General features: G+C 40.8%; 1 protein-coding gene across 3 annotated transcripts; it reads right to left on the reverse strand.

The window, feature by feature from the left end:
• glis3 (GLIS family zinc finger 3) lies at positions 1–16,032 on the reverse strand. Of its 3 annotated transcripts, none has more exons than XM_058616604.1 (12): positions 15,737–16,032; positions 15,399–15,450; positions 14,552–14,945; positions 13,720–13,885; positions 12,517–13,633; positions 7,299–7,460; positions 7,104–7,214; positions 4,993–5,134; positions 4,809–4,881; positions 1,958–2,082; positions 1,020–1,190; positions 1–927 (listed from the first exon to the last, which is right to left on the reverse strand). In XM_058616604.1, the coding sequence occupies exons 3-12, from the start codon at positions 14,922–14,924 to the stop codon at positions 806–808; spliced, it is 2,562 nt and encodes an 853-aa protein (XP_058472587.1). In that variant the 5' UTR covers positions 14,925–14,945; positions 15,399–15,450; positions 15,737–16,032; the 3' UTR covers positions 1–805. The 3 variants fall into 3 exon arrangements, with proteins under 3 accessions (XP_058472587.1, XP_058472585.1, XP_058472586.1); XM_058616602.1 differs by having other exon boundaries at positions 13,720–13,888; XM_058616603.1 differs by lacking the exon at positions 15,737–16,032 and having other exon boundaries at positions 13,720–13,888; positions 15,399–15,465.
• Between the last annotated feature and the right edge of the window lie 948 nt (positions 16,033–16,980).

Below are 16,980 nucleotides of genomic sequence, written 5' to 3' on the forward strand. Positions count from 1 at the left end.
TGAGTTCTAAATGTTTTTTTATTCACATATTCATTAAAAATTAACAGATATTTTTGTGTTGGGCTCACAGTAAACTTTACATTTCCCATTTTTAACTTGTATTTACATTTGGCTTATAGCTATGCAGCGACAGGTACAGATTGGATGTGCAAAAATAAGAAAGCAAAACATGCTAAAAGAAAACAAAAGCACTGATAATGACATTTTTGCAGTCACAGCACATTCTTTTCCACACCATGTGGAAATAACTGAAATGAATGTTTGCAGAAAAGGTCTGATGCTTTTTTTTTTAGAAAGGGTCATCTAAGTAGTTTTCGGTAAATAAACTTTTTTTCTTGTACAATCACTGACATGGTTACCAACATGAAATCATCCTCATGATAACACAGTACTATTGTATGTATATTCAGGCTCCATGCCGTTATGTGAATATTACAGTGAAATGGTGAGGCTGTCTTGTTACTATAGTTACAAAGCCACGTTTCTAAGAAAAAGTTGATAAATGATCTCTTGTATACTTTGCTCTGAGTGTTGAGTATCTAGCAAAATGTCACCAGAAACTATACCTGAAGTATTTACTGCATGTTACGCACACGCAAATAAAAGAAGACGCGAATGCCAGCATTATTAGTCAGATAGTACGTCTACAGAGGTTTAGTCAAACAGAGAGAAACTAATATTTAGATTGTTCAGTGTAAAATAAGCCATTCTTTATTCTGCTAAACGAACTGAAGCTGCCGCCAGGTTGCAATGTGATGTTCTGACTCAAATAGTGCAAAGGTACGAAGCCCATAGTTGTGTAATGTTATCCGTCTGTATAGATGTGGGAGCCCGGGCTTGTGAAGTGGTCAGCCATGGGGAAGAAATCTCCTCCATGTAATTCTTCATTAGCAGGCGTGTCATGTGCTTGACTGTGGATGTTAAACTCTGCAGATGCACACAAACACACACAAGCAGACACCTGTTGTTAAATCCAATGGCTCTGCGGTGCTATTTTGTTTAGTTTATATTTTCATTACCTGCGATGGGAAGAGAGCTTTGCGAGGTTGCGACCCCACTGGGATTATTGACTGCTGGAGCGAGGCTGTCACCAAAAGCGTCAACTTGCATCAGGCGACTGGAACTGGTCTGTGCTGTGATCCCACCGTAGTGTGGAGGTGAATATAACCTCTTCATCTGCCCCGAGAGCTCTAACAGAAGAAAGAAATCCTCACGCTTTTGTTGAGATTGTAAATAACATTTCAAGGGAAGCGTGAAGCTTTAAAGTACAAAAAAAAAAATCATAATTTTTAAAAGAAACACATTCCCGTTTTCCCTGCAAATACTCTACATTCACACATTCTATTTATCATTCAGCTATATTTATTGCCACGGAGGTTAAAGGTCATATCACTTAATAAGCGCATACTTATGTTTATATTCCATGTTAAGGTGTATATTTTATCTGCTGCAAACGCCTGCTGGGATCAATGAAGTATCCCGATTCTGATACTGATTTCACATTTCAGTTGTTTGTTTTTTTCTTTTCAAAGCCTATCTTTATCTCGGCAGTTAAAACTGAACTGTGTTTTTCGAAACACCTCGTCAACATCACTGTGGCTGTCAAGTCTGGGGGGGGAGGCGTGGAGGTGATGTCTATTTAAAGGTGCATAGAGTGGTGCTGCCTTATTCTGTCTAACTAGAAAATAACCAGCCACCTGCTCCACATCATAAAGATGTACTGCACAATTAATGTGCATGTGACAAAATCTGTTCAAACAGACTGTCAAACCGCCCACACATTTGCTAATAGGCTCAGATGTGAAACTTGCACTACAAACCAATTTCTAATGAACCTCCCATTCAGGGCGAATGTATTTCCATCTATGGAAGGAGTATTTTTGACAAATTTTGAAGATACACTGATTATAAACCCTGCGAGTACCCGAGGTGTGATCAGCTAAATCGGGAGGCTGACCTGGCGGCGTCAGATCCTGGTTGTTGTGTAGGGAGGTCCCATTGGGGGTATGAGGGAGGCAGGTGGAAGAGCAAGGCCCACACGGGTCCCCAGGGAAGAGCTGGTGAGGGGAAGGATCAACAAACCTGAAATATTTCAGACTAAATTAAAAACCCCGCTCATGGAACTGAGAAAAAAAAAAATGATGACGGGAACAACAACCTTGCTATTAAAAGAGTTAAATCTTTCATGATTAGATTTTATGACACTTCAAAGAAAATGTAATACATTCCACCGGGGCTGCTTTTACTGCATCATTGCTCTCTGAATATGATTCAATGCACAAATGTTTTTCTAATTAATGCACAATTGTGCGTGGGGTTTCTACGGGTTCTCAGGTTTCCTCCCACAGTCCAAAAACATGCAGATTTAGGCATTAGGCAAATTGGACACTGTTAATTGACCGTAGGTGTGATTGTGAGAGTGGATGGTTGATTTGTCTCTATATGTGGCCCTGTGATGGACTGGCGACCTGTCCAGGGACCTGTCTTTCACACTATATCAGCTGAGATTAGATCCAGTGCCCCTGCTGTGACCCTCATGTGGAGAATAAAGAGGTAGAAGATGATAACCCTAACCCACAATGACAACATTTTGTATGCTCACATCGCCATTAATATCTTAAAAGCAAACCACAGTAACTTTACATTACAGTAACATTATGGTAACAGACATTTGTAATATTATTATCTTATTATTATTATTATTATTATTATTATTATTATTATCGTATCTCTACTAAACTAATCAAGTGATAACTTGGTAATCAGAATGGAAAATGTTTGTGGGTAATAATTAACTTTGGTTCACAGACATTCTCATGTGAAGGTACTACCCTGATGACAGATAAGATAGACTTTATTGTCTTGGACACATACAGAATCTGCTTTAAAAAAAAAAAGAAAATGTAAAAAAACCCAAAAACCCTTAAATTTAAAAAATCCCATCGTGCATGATACAGTCATCATGAACATTTAAATTAACGGAACAGTTGTGCACGGTACATCCGTAAATCCATTGAAAAATAGCTTTATAGATGCTGGCCCTTGGTTAATCTGTTATTCAGGGTTTAAATGGAAAGGGGGAGTTCTCAAAGCAGTTTAGCCTTCACTAGGAGCTCTGAGGCATCACATCACCAAGCAATTTGATGTGTATATATATATATATATACAGTATATATATACGTATATGTATATACTGCAATGATTATTACCGTCCACTATCACCATGTTCTCTCTGTACTAATGAAGTGTATTAATTAGATGAACACATTAACACAGCTAAGTTTTGTCTTGAATGTCTTAAAGATGTACATTTCATGTTACTCAAACCAATTACTGTAGTTGTTAAAGCTAAGGAGACCAACATAGCCGAGATCACAAACTGAATTTTCCTTTTAACTACAGTCAAATTTACAGAAAACACACTTTTTTTTTTATTTGCCACAGTTTCACACACAAAAGCACAACGACCGGTCGTGCTGGTCAACAAATCATCAATCATGGCCACAAGATTGATTGTCTGTGCTTGGAAACTGATAGAAGTAGCAAGAGAGGCAGCCATGCAGCAGTTTATGATGTATTACACTCTGTGGCTTATATACTATAGATGACCTGAGCAATACAAGTTAGTGCATTAGTGTAAGTCTCTGTCTCATCACCTTTTATATAGATAAAGGATGAAGGCTAATCAGCACATTATTCTCTATGTTCAACACCACAAAAGCACTTCTTTGACCATTAACCAATTAAAATAGTTATTAAATAGTTTTTCTTGTAACTCATTGTTAGATACTGAGGCTTAAATATTGTTGAATGGCCATGGCAGCTCACACCCCTGATATGGCCAAGTAACACACGCCAATGTTAACTTGCCAATAACAAGAAAAACAAAAGAGCCAAAGTTTGCTCTCAAAACAAAGAAGAACCGTACGAGTTGAGAACCCAAATGATTCCCAGAGAACGAAAATGGCAACGAGGATATTACAATCGATTTAACATCTTAAAAACATAATTACACTATCTCTCTTCTCCCGCTGGACCTTCAATTGTATTTTGGGGATTTTATGATTCACTCATTGAATTCCTTAGCCACTCTCTTCGGTGGCTATAGCATCCATTAATACCGTGCGATCGAGACCAATGAGGGAAGGAGAAGTCTCCTTTCACAGCCCAATTGTCTACCCAGGATCCCGCGGTGAATGCTTTGGCCTACCGCTGATATGAGAACAATCACAGCCAGTGAGGGAACCATGAGCATCTGGCTGCTCAGAATGGCAGAAATCCTTTATCGCATGCTTTGAAGTGGGTAGATGAAGGGATGAGTTCCTATGGATTGACCAGGGAAATGTGTTTATAGCCAATCCCCAATCTCTCATGCTTCTTCTCAGCTACATCACCCACCTCCATGCACACACACACACACACACACACGCGCCAATCCTTTAAACTTCCCTTTTTAAAACCAGGGCACAAAAACAGCACTTTCTTTGAAACTAATGATTCTAATCATGAGTTTCTAACCTTGAAACCATGACAACCAATGTTAAACTTGCTTGTTGTAGTTCACTAAAGAGAAAGAAAAGATTTGTAAAGCACGAACATCAGTAATGGTTGAAGTCTGATCTGTGCCAGTTGGAATACGAGATGAAAAGAAAATACTAATTGAGTTAAGCTACGGTCGCGGAACCTGGCACATTACATTTACACTGGAAACGGTTTATTGACCTTTTCAGAACTAGTTGTAAGACCACATAAATCAGCGTTTGCACAATATGAAGAACACAAACTGGAAACACAAAAAGCCTCAGCACCTGTAATTATCTTGTAAGGAGCACAGCAGAGCCAGGCGAGGATCGCTGGAGGAGTCTTGTCCCTGGGGAGCAGCTGAGGAACAGGGAAGACAGACAGTTGTTATGTGCACATGTGTGTTTGTTGTTTTTTTTTGTTTTTTTTTACATTAAATGATTAAAGTAAAGAGCCAGACCACAGACGTACCAGTGTAGGATTCATATGATGCATCAGAGGCAAGGTTCAAGTTGTTGTCTATCCTTGCCAGAGGAGAAAGGCTCGACTGCAGAGGGTGGATGGTTAAACAGTCTGTCAGTGTGTCCTGGGTGACATCCATAGTAGATCTCATCTACACAAAGAGAGCGTGGAGCATAAACATAAGCAGATGTTTTGACAGCGTGAATAATTATTAGATGCTTATTTAATAAGCAGAATATAAAATAACTATACTGCTTTTGTGTTTTTCGAGTGCTCAGTCACCTCAATGTATGTGTAGTGTAGTTTCTATTACCCCAGACCGGGGCCACCATGTTTTTAATGGACATCTTTTGAGTTTTAATTAAAAGTAAACGGCACCATAGGTTCTCCTAAAACAAGCTCACAAGGTCATGAGCATTAATAAATAACAAAAACCTCAATACAATCAAATTCAATATTAAAAACTGAAATAAGTTTGGTTTTCTTAATGAAGAATCTTGCAGGAAAACCTCATATTTCCCATTATTCTATACCTTCAATCAGAATAACACAAAAAAAAACCAGGATAATTTACAGTGTATATGCACATATACAGTACATGTACAGTATACTCAAGCCTAGGATTTCTATAGATAGTTTTCTAACACGCCACATTTCATTTGTGAAATCATTATTACAGTAAACAATTGTTATTTGAGTTTTTGATGAAAGAAGCCGTGAGTGTGGGAGACTTTGTAAAATGTCACTTATTTTAGTAACTCCCACCTTCTTTGTCTGTATCTATGGTGACACATAACCCTCAGTAAGAGCTAAAGAGCAGGAATCTCACACACATGTGCTGCAACAAAAGGGTGTAATAATAATAATATATAAAACAAAAATCCATAACGAAGCCAACTTAAGATAATTGCGATCATAATTGTCTGAATTCTTCTATGACTTCTCTGTGTGTGTGTGTGTGTGTGTGTTAACGTGAGTCTGATGCACAGTGTAAATGGTCGTGTGTATTTTCATCGAGATGTGAGATTGTGAAAGTTAATTACCTTTCTTTCTGTAAGCAATTAAGTTGCAGAGCTTAAGTAAAGTGACACGGAGAGCACATTAGAGAGAGAGAGAGAGAGAGTGAGTGAGAGAGAGAGGAATTCAGTAAATACTCACAATAGAATTAAACATGAAACGTGTGCATATGCCTTTCTGCTTTGTTCAGGATTGTAATAAAGAAGTGATATTATATATTTAATTTCATATTTAAAAAAAAAAAAGAAAAAGTAATTGGCTGTATTCTCCGTGCCAAACATGAAATTAGCTTCAGACTGAGTACGATGATGGATTGGAGAAACAGCTCAGTCCCTTGTCACTGTCTTTTAAAATATCCTTTTTGGCTTATAATGTATTTCATATTTTTCATTCTTGAAATGCAGATATATTGCCGTGCGACATGCCTTCACGATATAATGTGATGTGACACACAGTAGAAGTAAATGTGAAATATCCTGATGTGGTTATAAAGCCTTCATCCGCATTTATTATTACGCTGTCAGAGTTCAAGCTGAATAGAAACCAACACCACGTGCCCCTGTCTTGGGATCTATATGGTCAGGATTGACCTTTTTACGAGGTCAGACCGCGCCGCACCGTCATCAGACAAGGATACAGTACTTTCCTGGGAGAGTCTCTCTCATTTACTAAGCTGTTGTAAACGTGTCACTTTAATTGGCACAGACGCTGCAGAACAATGAGCAGAATTATGCGACAGGCTGAGAGTTAATTCATTACTCAGCAAAGCCTCTGATCTATATTTATCGGTATCTTTTGCACTTTATACACCCGTGTGCATTTAGAGGCACAAACTGCATTGAGTTACTTACTGAGTTGTGGTTCTATTTAGTGTGAAGTCTACATACTTAAAATACTTTATTACAACCAAAATGCTCTCATGATGGCACATGGCGGAGTAGTGGTTAGTGCTGTTACACTGCAAAAAGACCCGGTTTAGGACAAGGGTTAAGTGGACACTCTAAATTGAATGTGAGAGTGGACGGTTGTATGTCTCTGTGTGTTGGCCCTGCAATGGACAAGTAAAAAAACTGTCCAAGTTTGAATTGTTAGTGCACGCGCACCTTCTTCCGTGACTGTCGCTCTTTCGTCGAGTGGGATTTCACGTGTTTCCTCAAGGAGCTGGGATCAGTGTAGCGCTTTGCACAGCCGGGCACCTGGCATGCATATGGCTTCTGTACAACCAAACACATTTAAATAATTAGTTTACATAGAGGCAAAGACACATGTACACGCACGCACGCACACGAACCACTCACTGTGTCCAGGTGTGTGCGCTGGTGTTTTGCTCTGTCACTCGAGTTGCTGAAGGCCTTGTGACATCCTGGGTGCTGACACAGATAGGGTTTCTCCCCCGTGTGGCTCCGCAGGTGGATCTTCAGGTTTTCTAGCCTAGAGAAAGCTTTCTTGCAGCCCTCGAACTGCAACCAAATATAAACACAGAAATGGTAATTTGAGCTGTCGGTTGCCGTCACATTGACACAGAGAAACGGGTTAATACTGTGCACGTTGCACACTGACACTGTACACATGCTGCACTTGGAGCTATGAACTTATGTGTTGAAATCACTGCAGACAAAAAGGCTGCTGACCTAAGTGTGTGGGAGGAAGGACATATAGACTCCACTTGAGTCGCAAAAAAAAGAGTAAATCTCATCTGACACTCAAGGACGCTCTAAAATGTGCAACTGCACAAATCAGTGGCTTGATCGTACATATTCTCTTACTTTATTGTTGGCACGCACCCTATTGATTACTGCACAATCAAGAACTGTGTTGCAGCCAAATTGGGTTACACAGTGAGAGCCTTGAGACACCTTTGTGTACATGAGCATTAAACTGCGCGATGACACAAAAGGCGACACGCTCACGTTGTCCTGCTCTCCTCAAATGCACATTCTAATTTGCCCCAGCAAATCTGTTGCACTGTTGTTCATCTCTGATGGTCATACATGTGCCCAGCAGGGGTCAGTGTTTATGCACACATCAATGAACGTGTCATTTTTTTGTGTTCTCACTCCCCAATCTCACATGACCTCGAAAGCAGCTGGTAATTATGACATTTCGTTCTAAATGGTAGTATTATTATTTTTGTTATATAGATATATACTTTTAGAGCAGAGCTTAGATGGATAAATGAAGGGCTTCCACCAGTGTCACAGAGATAAAGCTCATTTTTTTGGAATTGCATGCAACCACAGTGACTTCACTATGAAACTATGTGAGTCATCAAAGCGTTGCTTTTGTAAGACAAGAACTCTACTCTCCCTGTTCCTGCTCACACGGGGGGGTTTGGAATGTCCTTACTAAACTTTTATGGTGAAAACGCACAGAGCATGTCCAATTTTGTTATGTTGCCTCCAAGAGTGGATTCCTCACATACTGATACCTCCAGGTCATCATCAGTACCATAGACAAATTAATTTTTTTTCTCCCCCTGTTAATAATTCACTGATGACATCCCTCTGCATTCCATACGGAAATGCTCCACATTCCCTGTCACTACATCACAGATATTTCCTGTTGCTCAAACACCCCGACAAGCCCACCACGTTCCTCGGCTAAACCTCGTTTGGAAATGCAATTGTTATAATGTCCACTTCTTGTTCTGCGGATTTTAAAACTGCATGAGGTCCAAGTTGATGAGCAGTGAATTTGAAGAAGAAGACATGCTGTAAAATCAAGGGGAATAAATGGGAAACTGCTGAGTGGCACAAAATGAGAAATGTTTCTCTGGACCTGTCAGCCCTGTCCAACACGTGAATCTAAATCTTCACTTCCCATTTCAAGTGGACGCTCTTACATTAGATGCTGCACTAGAAAAGGACCTTCCCTAAACAAAAACAGCAGGATTAACACCGTGAAACAAATAAATGGTTTGCTTCGGAGCAAGAAAACAGCATAAATCTTGAAAAACACGGATAGAACTGGCTTAGAGTAAGTAACTGTGTTGCTCTCTGTCTCATAAAGCACACAGGGCGTTTTACTTTGTCGCAAAGGGACATTTAGGCCGAAACAAAAGCAGCGTGGCTCTTCAGTGTAGATCAGTGTTCCTGCCAGTTTCTGACAGGCCTTGGCAGGTAATCGTGCCCTGGCTCTACAATGACAGCTACGGTTTGTGCCAAACAGTGTTTGTCCAGTGCTCAGTCTTACTCTGAGGTCAGTTCACGCCACTCTCTTTTCTTTATTTTTATCCCATTTACTCTTTTTGTTTCACCTCTTTGCTCAACAAATCCAACGTGTTATGAAAGGCATCCGTTTTTGCCAGAAAACAATTCCCTAAGTAACATTTAACTGTTTCAAACATTAAATCATTTGCACATGGTGAGATGGACTATGGTGATTCACGTATGATTCCTACAAACATATCTCAAGGTTGGAATTCAGTGTTGATTACCATCATCTCTCCCTTCAAAATTTATTTAACATGTGCTTGTTCTACAGCAGAATAAGGAATCATAAATTCCAGGTTTGGGAGCACAAGTTCCCGGTGATTTTCCTCCGAACAACTGTGAGGATGGCGTGTAAGTTGTTGTCAAACCTGAAATCTGATCAGACTTGCCTTCAGCGACATTAGCATGGGTTGAATTACAAGCTGCTTATTGTCAGAAATTCAGATTAGGAAAGACCTACGGTTTTTGTTTACACAAAATGCAAATGCACTGTTTGGACACAACATTATTAATGCTGAAAATGAGTGAATTTATGTCAGCTGTGTTGACTTGTTTTTTTGTCTTATACATTTTGAATTTCTGTAACGATAACCAACAATAAAAACACAATTTCCTCAAAAACATTTTTTTTTTGGAGACAGCATGCAAATTCCAAAGAACAAACCATATCTCCACTTCTTAAGAAGCAGAGTCAGGCAATTACCGAAATTGTAACAGCACAGAATGGTATTGTAAAATATAATTAACATTCTGAGTCACAGAGACTGCGGCGCTGTGCTTTGTTTGGGGTTGAAATGGTGCTTTAAAACCCTCATGTTTAAATCAAAGTGACAGATGCAAATAGACTGGCGAGTCAAGGATATGTTAACAAACTGTTCAATCATCACGAAGCAGATTGTGAATTGACAAGTACAAGTCTGGGCCTGCCCTATATGTTCACTGTGTAACAGGAGTTGCCTCATTGTTCCGTTGCCGGCTCGCACTTCTTTTTAACGTCTATCAGTTTCACTCACCTGCCAATCTTTCCTTGAGAAAAACCTGGCATTGCATCTTAGATAGTGATATAATTGGAACAACTAAATAACTTAAAATGCTGGATATTTTCATGTACAGCATTACCTTCATTAGAGCACAGACTCTGATAGAGACGCAGATAAAAATGTCCATGCAAGGACAGAAAAAGTCTGCACTATTGACATTTCTCTCACACTTGACTCGAAGAAAATCCACACCGAATCAAAATGTCTCATTAAATCACAGGTAGGCAATGAAAAGGCCACTCTGCTGGATCTTATTTCTCTCTTTACTTAGAATCACCCTGTACTATAATTATTGTACACTAGTGGCTCTTTGTATCATTTCCATTTTTGACACTAGGCTGTGACCATGAACACTTTCTTCATTACTGAGTGATTATATGAAACATAGATCCAGCCGACGACTGGAGCTCCATGGCAACAGAGTGGACTTAAACTAATAAGTGAGTATTTTGGTACTAAAGGTTGACTGCAGGTATGCACGGTGTTAATAAATGACTTGTTCAAAACAGCGACATGAGGCATGTTTGGCGAGCGGTTTGTCAATTACTCATCCAACGCTGAAGAATTTTCTCGGTGGGGGTGAGGAAAAGCCAAAAATGGAGCAAAAGCTTGGGCGCGATCCACACAGCCCACATTATTTTTAGCCATACTTGGGACATTAATCTCAGGATGACAACATCAACAATTAATGAACAGATTTCCATGAAAATGAAAATGTGGAGCAGACGTTTGCTGTTCCCGATGACGTGTTCTAATGACTAACGATCCTCTAACCTTTCCTCCAGCACTGCCATGAGGTTGATATTTTTAGCTTTATTGAAATGTCTCAACAACAATGGGGTGAATTGCCGTGAAATGATATAGCTATGTTTCTAAGACGATGAATCCACTATACTCCGGTGGCTTTTCCTTGAACAATTCCTTTTTTTTAGGTTTATTCAAAAAAAAAAACATTTACTGCATGTATCAGCACTGACGTCCTCTGGAAGATACTACCAAGATAATGTATCATAATGATCATTTTTTGGTATTGTCGTTGATGAACTGGTCATCTAGAAACACCATAAGGGGAAACTTACTGCACTTTGTGTTTGGTATGATGAACAAATATGACCTACCTAACACTGAACATTGTAAAAACTACACCTTCTCAACATCACTGGCATATTAGCCTGTTAATGCAAGTATTTAATTGCATTTCTTGTACTTTAATAATCCCCTTAGGGAAAATTCCTCTCTGCTTTTAGCCCATCATATACTAGGAACCTTCCCAGAACTAGGAACAGTGGACAGCCACTGAGTAGCACCATCTCCCATTGTTCGCCGTGCTCAGAGGCAACCACGGTACTTTAACTGATGGGATTCGAACCAGCGACTCTCCAGTTAAAAGCCAAGTTCCCTCTCCATTGCTATGGGCTGCACCAACACTAGAACTCTAGAGGACTTCTGCCTATGACGCACCAGTTCTACCAACTGAGTTGTTCAGACATAAAGCACCTTTGTGTCTTAAGTAAAGTCCTACAAATTGGCAACAGCATTAGCCCGAGGTGGTGAACTCCACACTGTGACATCATTCACATCACCTTCAAGAATAAAAACTCATAAGCTTCATCATAAGCTTGCAAATCCATGAAAGAAAGATCATCCGTCTTGGAGAAACACAGCCAACAGTGCATCGCTAACAAGGCCCGTGGATGAATGCCAACTTTTCTGGCCACAGACACAGACCTGTAGAGAGCCTGACTGTGAGGCATCACCTTCCCAGAACAACAGCCAAGTACTTCAGACGGTGGCCTGGCAAATCCACCTGCTGCTGACAGGGTCAGCCACTACTACAGCAGAGAGTCACAGTGCCATGTTAGGCCTCCTTTGTGCTGATTTAATAACTACAAATTGAGTTAAACATCAATTATTTGCTAATTACCCAACAGCTATAGTTAAGAGTAAAAGGGAGCAGTATTTGTGATCTAAACCTTGGATATAAACACTGAGCAGCTGAATGCATTTATCCATAAAAGGTTGTTTTTTTCCCAGCCTCAGATGCCCTTTCTCTGTTATCAGTGAGCACCTGACAGTCTCTGTGTTGCAGCTGTGACAGCACTCAGGTCTCACAAAGGGGAAAATAATATTCATTTGAGCCAGCGGAAGCTGTGTTATCTACACAAAAAAAGATGAAATGGCAGAGACACCGGGTGTTGTATGAAAATAAAGAGATGACTTAAGTTGCGAGACAAGAGATAATAGCTGTGATTTGTGTGGTGTACCGTGCACTTGTTGGGTTTCTCTCCTGAATGGACCCTCATGTGGATGAGAAGCTTGTATCGGGCATTGAAGGGCTTGAAGTTGCGTGGGCAGTCCACCCAGTAGCATGTGAAATCCTCAGCCTTCCGCTGATCTATATGTAGCCTCTCTATGTGCCTTACCAGCTCCTCCTTTTGGTCATAGACTGCCCTGCAATCCAACCACTTGCAGCAGTGGGCCCCATAGTCCTCCAGCTCTCCTTCTTCCTCCTCCAGCATTGGGACCTGGGGTAGAAAGCTCACCCCATGCCTTGGAGGAAGCATGGGAGCGTGTGTGAGAGGTTCCTGAGAAGAAGGCTTCATTTTGCTATGACGCCTCGGGAGGCGAACGTGTTGGTGGGAGTGGTAGGGTGGCGGAGGCCCCTGTGGAGAGGCAGCTTCATGGAGTGTAGTCAATAGAGCTAAAGATGGCAGCAGGGTGTTGGAGGTTTGGCTACAGCTCTCTGAAGTTTTCTCCAGTGCTCCTCCTTCCTCTGGGAGGCACTGCTGCTCCACCACCATGTTAGCCATCTGACTCTCCAGACACCTTCCCTCTTCAAGAACCTGCATACGGCCACACACTGTCTGTGAGGCCATAGCCTTCGAAGAGCATGGCATGCCGTAGGGATGGACCTGGGGGATGCAGCGTCCTCTCACACCCAGGAAGTGACCGTACCCCTCAGACTGGACAGGTGAGAGCGTGGAATGGGAGGCTGGAGAGCTGCGGGAACCATTGATATAAGCCACAAGTGAGGTAGGCGAGGTGCGTATGATTGAGTTGAAATCGGTTCCTATGACATCGGACAAAGGCGACATGGACAGAGCCCTTTTCTTAGCACGAGATGGACTGCGGCTTCCACCATCGCCAGCAAACAGGTACGAAGGCAGCGAGGCAGAGTTGCTCGTGCCTCCAGACATGGCCGTGCCCGGTGAAACGCTGAGTTGCTCGCCTCCCTCGCTGGCCTGGGTGGAGCACTGAGGTAGTCCCAGTGAAGGAAGCACGCGGTAGCCATATGGCCAGTCATGTTTCCCGCTAAACACTGACTGTGTTTCAAACAGACTGAGGGTAGTGGATGCCAGGGATTCTCTGGACAGCACGGATCTGAAACACATTGTTATTATCCACTTTAATTACACTCTTAAGGTTTAGTGAGCTCATCATCACACACTGTTAATGATATTGCCCACCTGGCATCAGTGTGGGGAACTGTAACACCATGGAAATGAGATGGAGGATGAGGCACAGCAGGACCGGCTGTACATGTGTGGCCTGTGATGGGAATACTGGTGACTGTCTGGTCAGCCGCAGCTGCTTTTCCAAATACTTCCATGGTGGGATGAGACACAGGGCAACCTGCTGGACATAATGCAGAGCAACAACGTTTGTCCACAGTGGGCGAATCTCCAAAGATCCATTCAGAGTGTTGATATTAAATGAGCAACACACTAGAAAGACAAAACAAAACACACACACACCACCCTATTTATATGCATCACATTTTAATAAAAGTTGTGGAATTTCCCTCAACAGCCTGAACAGGCCAGGGACACTTTCTGCTCTGTTAATCACTAATGAGCTTTTCACCTCGCTCCACTTTTTCCTCAGTAGAAATTTAAAGACAGCCTTTATGGCTAGTTAATTATCAATACATGAGAGATGGAGAAGTCAACCAAGAAGACAAAAAAAGGAGTGAAGCATGAACATGAGCATATTAAATCATTTCGCTCTGATATTGTTAGCATTATACAGTATATAGGATGTGTGTGTCCCGTCCTGAATACTGCAGTATTGAAACACTCTTCTAGAACAATTGTTCCCAGTGAATGGGTCAGGACAGATACATAGGTAAAGGGAGTTTTTTTTTTTTTTTTTTTTTAAGTTGTTATGCACAAACTCAGTGAACTGGGGCACAATCGTTTGTCATCTTAAAATAGTGGGTCCCCATATATAAATGTTTGGGAAACGTTGAAAGTTGTCTCACACCATTTAACTTGACTGTTAAATTACTTTTATTTTTACCTTTAAAGCTGATGTTAGAGGAGCAGAGCCCTGTATGAATGGTATTTGCCACTGCTGTGGTTGGAGGATGATGGGTAGGTACATGCTGTGGTGGGGATGCACTCGGCATGTTTAGATGTCTGCCATTAGTCAGCACCTGCCGCCGGAGGCTCAAGATTGGTAGAACAGCATGGCTTCTGCTCTGTGTCCCAGAGGCGAGGGGGTGAACTGGTCCTTTTTTTGCTTTCTCTGTTCCTGAGGACGGACTGAGACTGGCCCGTGGCGGGGGAGACATGGGAAACCTGATGGACTGGGGCTGGTGTCCTCGGATCATGCTCAGTGATGGGGACACGGTGCAAGGAGACACCAGGAGCTGACAACTATTTCCACTCATGGCTGAAATCTTTAGAAACTTCTGTGCAAAGAAGGACATCACTTATAATCTGAAATGCATACAATTCACTTCAGTGCAAGTGTAGGGCTGAACGATTTTAAATAAATATGTAATTGCGATTATTTTGACTGAAATTGCGATGTGATTTGCGACATCTTTTTTTTTTTACCATATTTAAAATTATTACTATGTGATATTTGTTCAGATCGATGAGAAACAAAGATGTTTTCTTCAGTCTGTAGAATATGATGTGTATAGGACAATATTTGATCGAAAATGGTCATTTGACATATATTTTGGCTTAAAGAAATATTGCAATTGAAGATTGCAGTATAGGCCATATTGTGATTTTGATAACATTGCGATGAATTGTTCAGCCCTAAGTGCAAAGCCGAATACTGCAGGATTTAAACACAAGAAGTCATGGAAAATATACAGAAATGAAAGCAGCAAAATGAAAAAAATGAAACTAACCTTGAACAGCCTTGATACTTTGAACCAGTGGAGAAACACTCTACTGTGCAATCTTTCAGGTTTAGGAATAAACAAATAATTAATAAACACAGTCAAAACAAAGACTTCCACTACAAGAACATAAACATTATATGTTACCAACAAGCATGTCTAAGCAACTCTTTACACAAATAACAACTTTGGACTACATAATATAATATAATATAATATAATATAATATAATATAATATGATGTAATATAAGTCGACATTGTGTTTACATTTGGGATTTGAACAACAACAACAACAACAAGTACAAGTATGTCAAGTTTTTCATCACACGACGGTGCGTTCACTCACCTATTGTTGTTGCTGTTGCAAACACTTTCCCACAAGTGACGCGAGTCACGATGAGTGGCTGCTTCAGTCCGCTGAGCTGTGAATGTGAATACTAGGTGAACTTGAACAGACCAGATGTGTCGTGTCGTGTCTCACTCAGACTTTGTGATGTCTGGTCACTGAACTGTGTACTCAGTCCAGTGTCTCAGTGTTAGTTTGAAACGCAGCGTCCCTCCTCTCTCCACTCTCTCTCTGTTTCCAGGAACTTCTTTTCTTTCCTGATCGCCCTTTTGCCCTTGACAGGGTTTTAATGTGGACTCTCAGACACAGCAAACCTTAACAGTAAATAATTAAAAGTTGTTCTTAATTATTATTTTATTTTTTGTTACAGGTTTGTTAGTTACTGCTACTATCGCCAATAATGTGTTGGCGCGCGCGTGTAGAGTGGCAGTCTCCCGGTCAGCGCGTGCGCAGCTGCATATCGATAGATCGTTCTTATTATTGGTGATTTTTTTCTTTTTATCTAAATGCATTACTGAATTTAAAAGCGGCTCTGATGAGTTTGACTTTAAAAAAAAATGGCAGCAATGATATATCTATGAGTAAATAACCAATTAACATTATTATCACTATTTTCAGTTCAATAATTGACACTTAATGTTAACCAGAAAAATGACAAGTTGGTTTGATAAAGTTTTTACTGTGCACATTTCTTAGATCAAATACTGTATGTCATTATGCATCTCTATCAATTTATAATTGAAACTTTGCCATGTACCTGCTTACACTTCCGCTCCTCCTCCTCCTCCTCCTCTTGCCTTCCACCTAAACTCAGGCACCATTATTGGTCTCCTCTCTCCTCCTGGCTGCTGGACTGCTGTGTGGATCCTGCTCCCGGTTGGCATGGAAACCAGCATGTTTACAGGAGGAGGGACTGTAGCAGTTCCTTGGGTGCACACATGGAGTAAGGTGCTCTTCAATAATGATAAACTTATATTTTGACAGACAGCATTCACGTGATGAAAACATGTCACTGCAGCACTATTATGGACTCTCAAAAATAAGAATGAATTATAATGCTTATAATGCTTTACACTGAGCAGAAGAAGAAAACCTTTCTCTTTTCTTGTCTTTCTTTATTTTAAGCAAAACCACATCAAATATTGAATACTAAGTGGTAGTGACCCCTGGTGGTTCTTGAGAGGAAGCAATTAATTGCCACAGTTGGGTCCAAGCCTTAGAAAGTTTATGTGTCAACATTCAGG

Source organism: Solea solea, chromosome 19 (assembly GCF_958295425.1).
Source record: "Solea solea chromosome 19, fSolSol10.1, whole genome shotgun sequence".
NCBI lineage: Eukaryota > Metazoa > Chordata > Actinopteri > Pleuronectiformes > Soleidae > Solea > Solea solea.

Excerpts from the sequence above, each read along its gene's own strand:
- glis3 (XM_058616602.1), bottom strand. The coding sequence starts at position 14,924 with ATGAGTGGAAATAGTTGTCAGCTCCTGGTGTCTCCTTGCACCGTGTCC. Across the intron at positions 2,083-4,808 it reads TCCTTACAAGATAATTACAG|GTTTGTTGATCCTTCCCCTC; the intron begins GTGCTGAGGCTT and ends GAAATATTTCAG. Across the intron at positions 928-1,019 it reads AAGCTCTCTTCCCATCGCAG|AGTTTAACATCCACAGTCAA; the intron begins GTAATGAAAATA and ends GTGCATCTGCAG.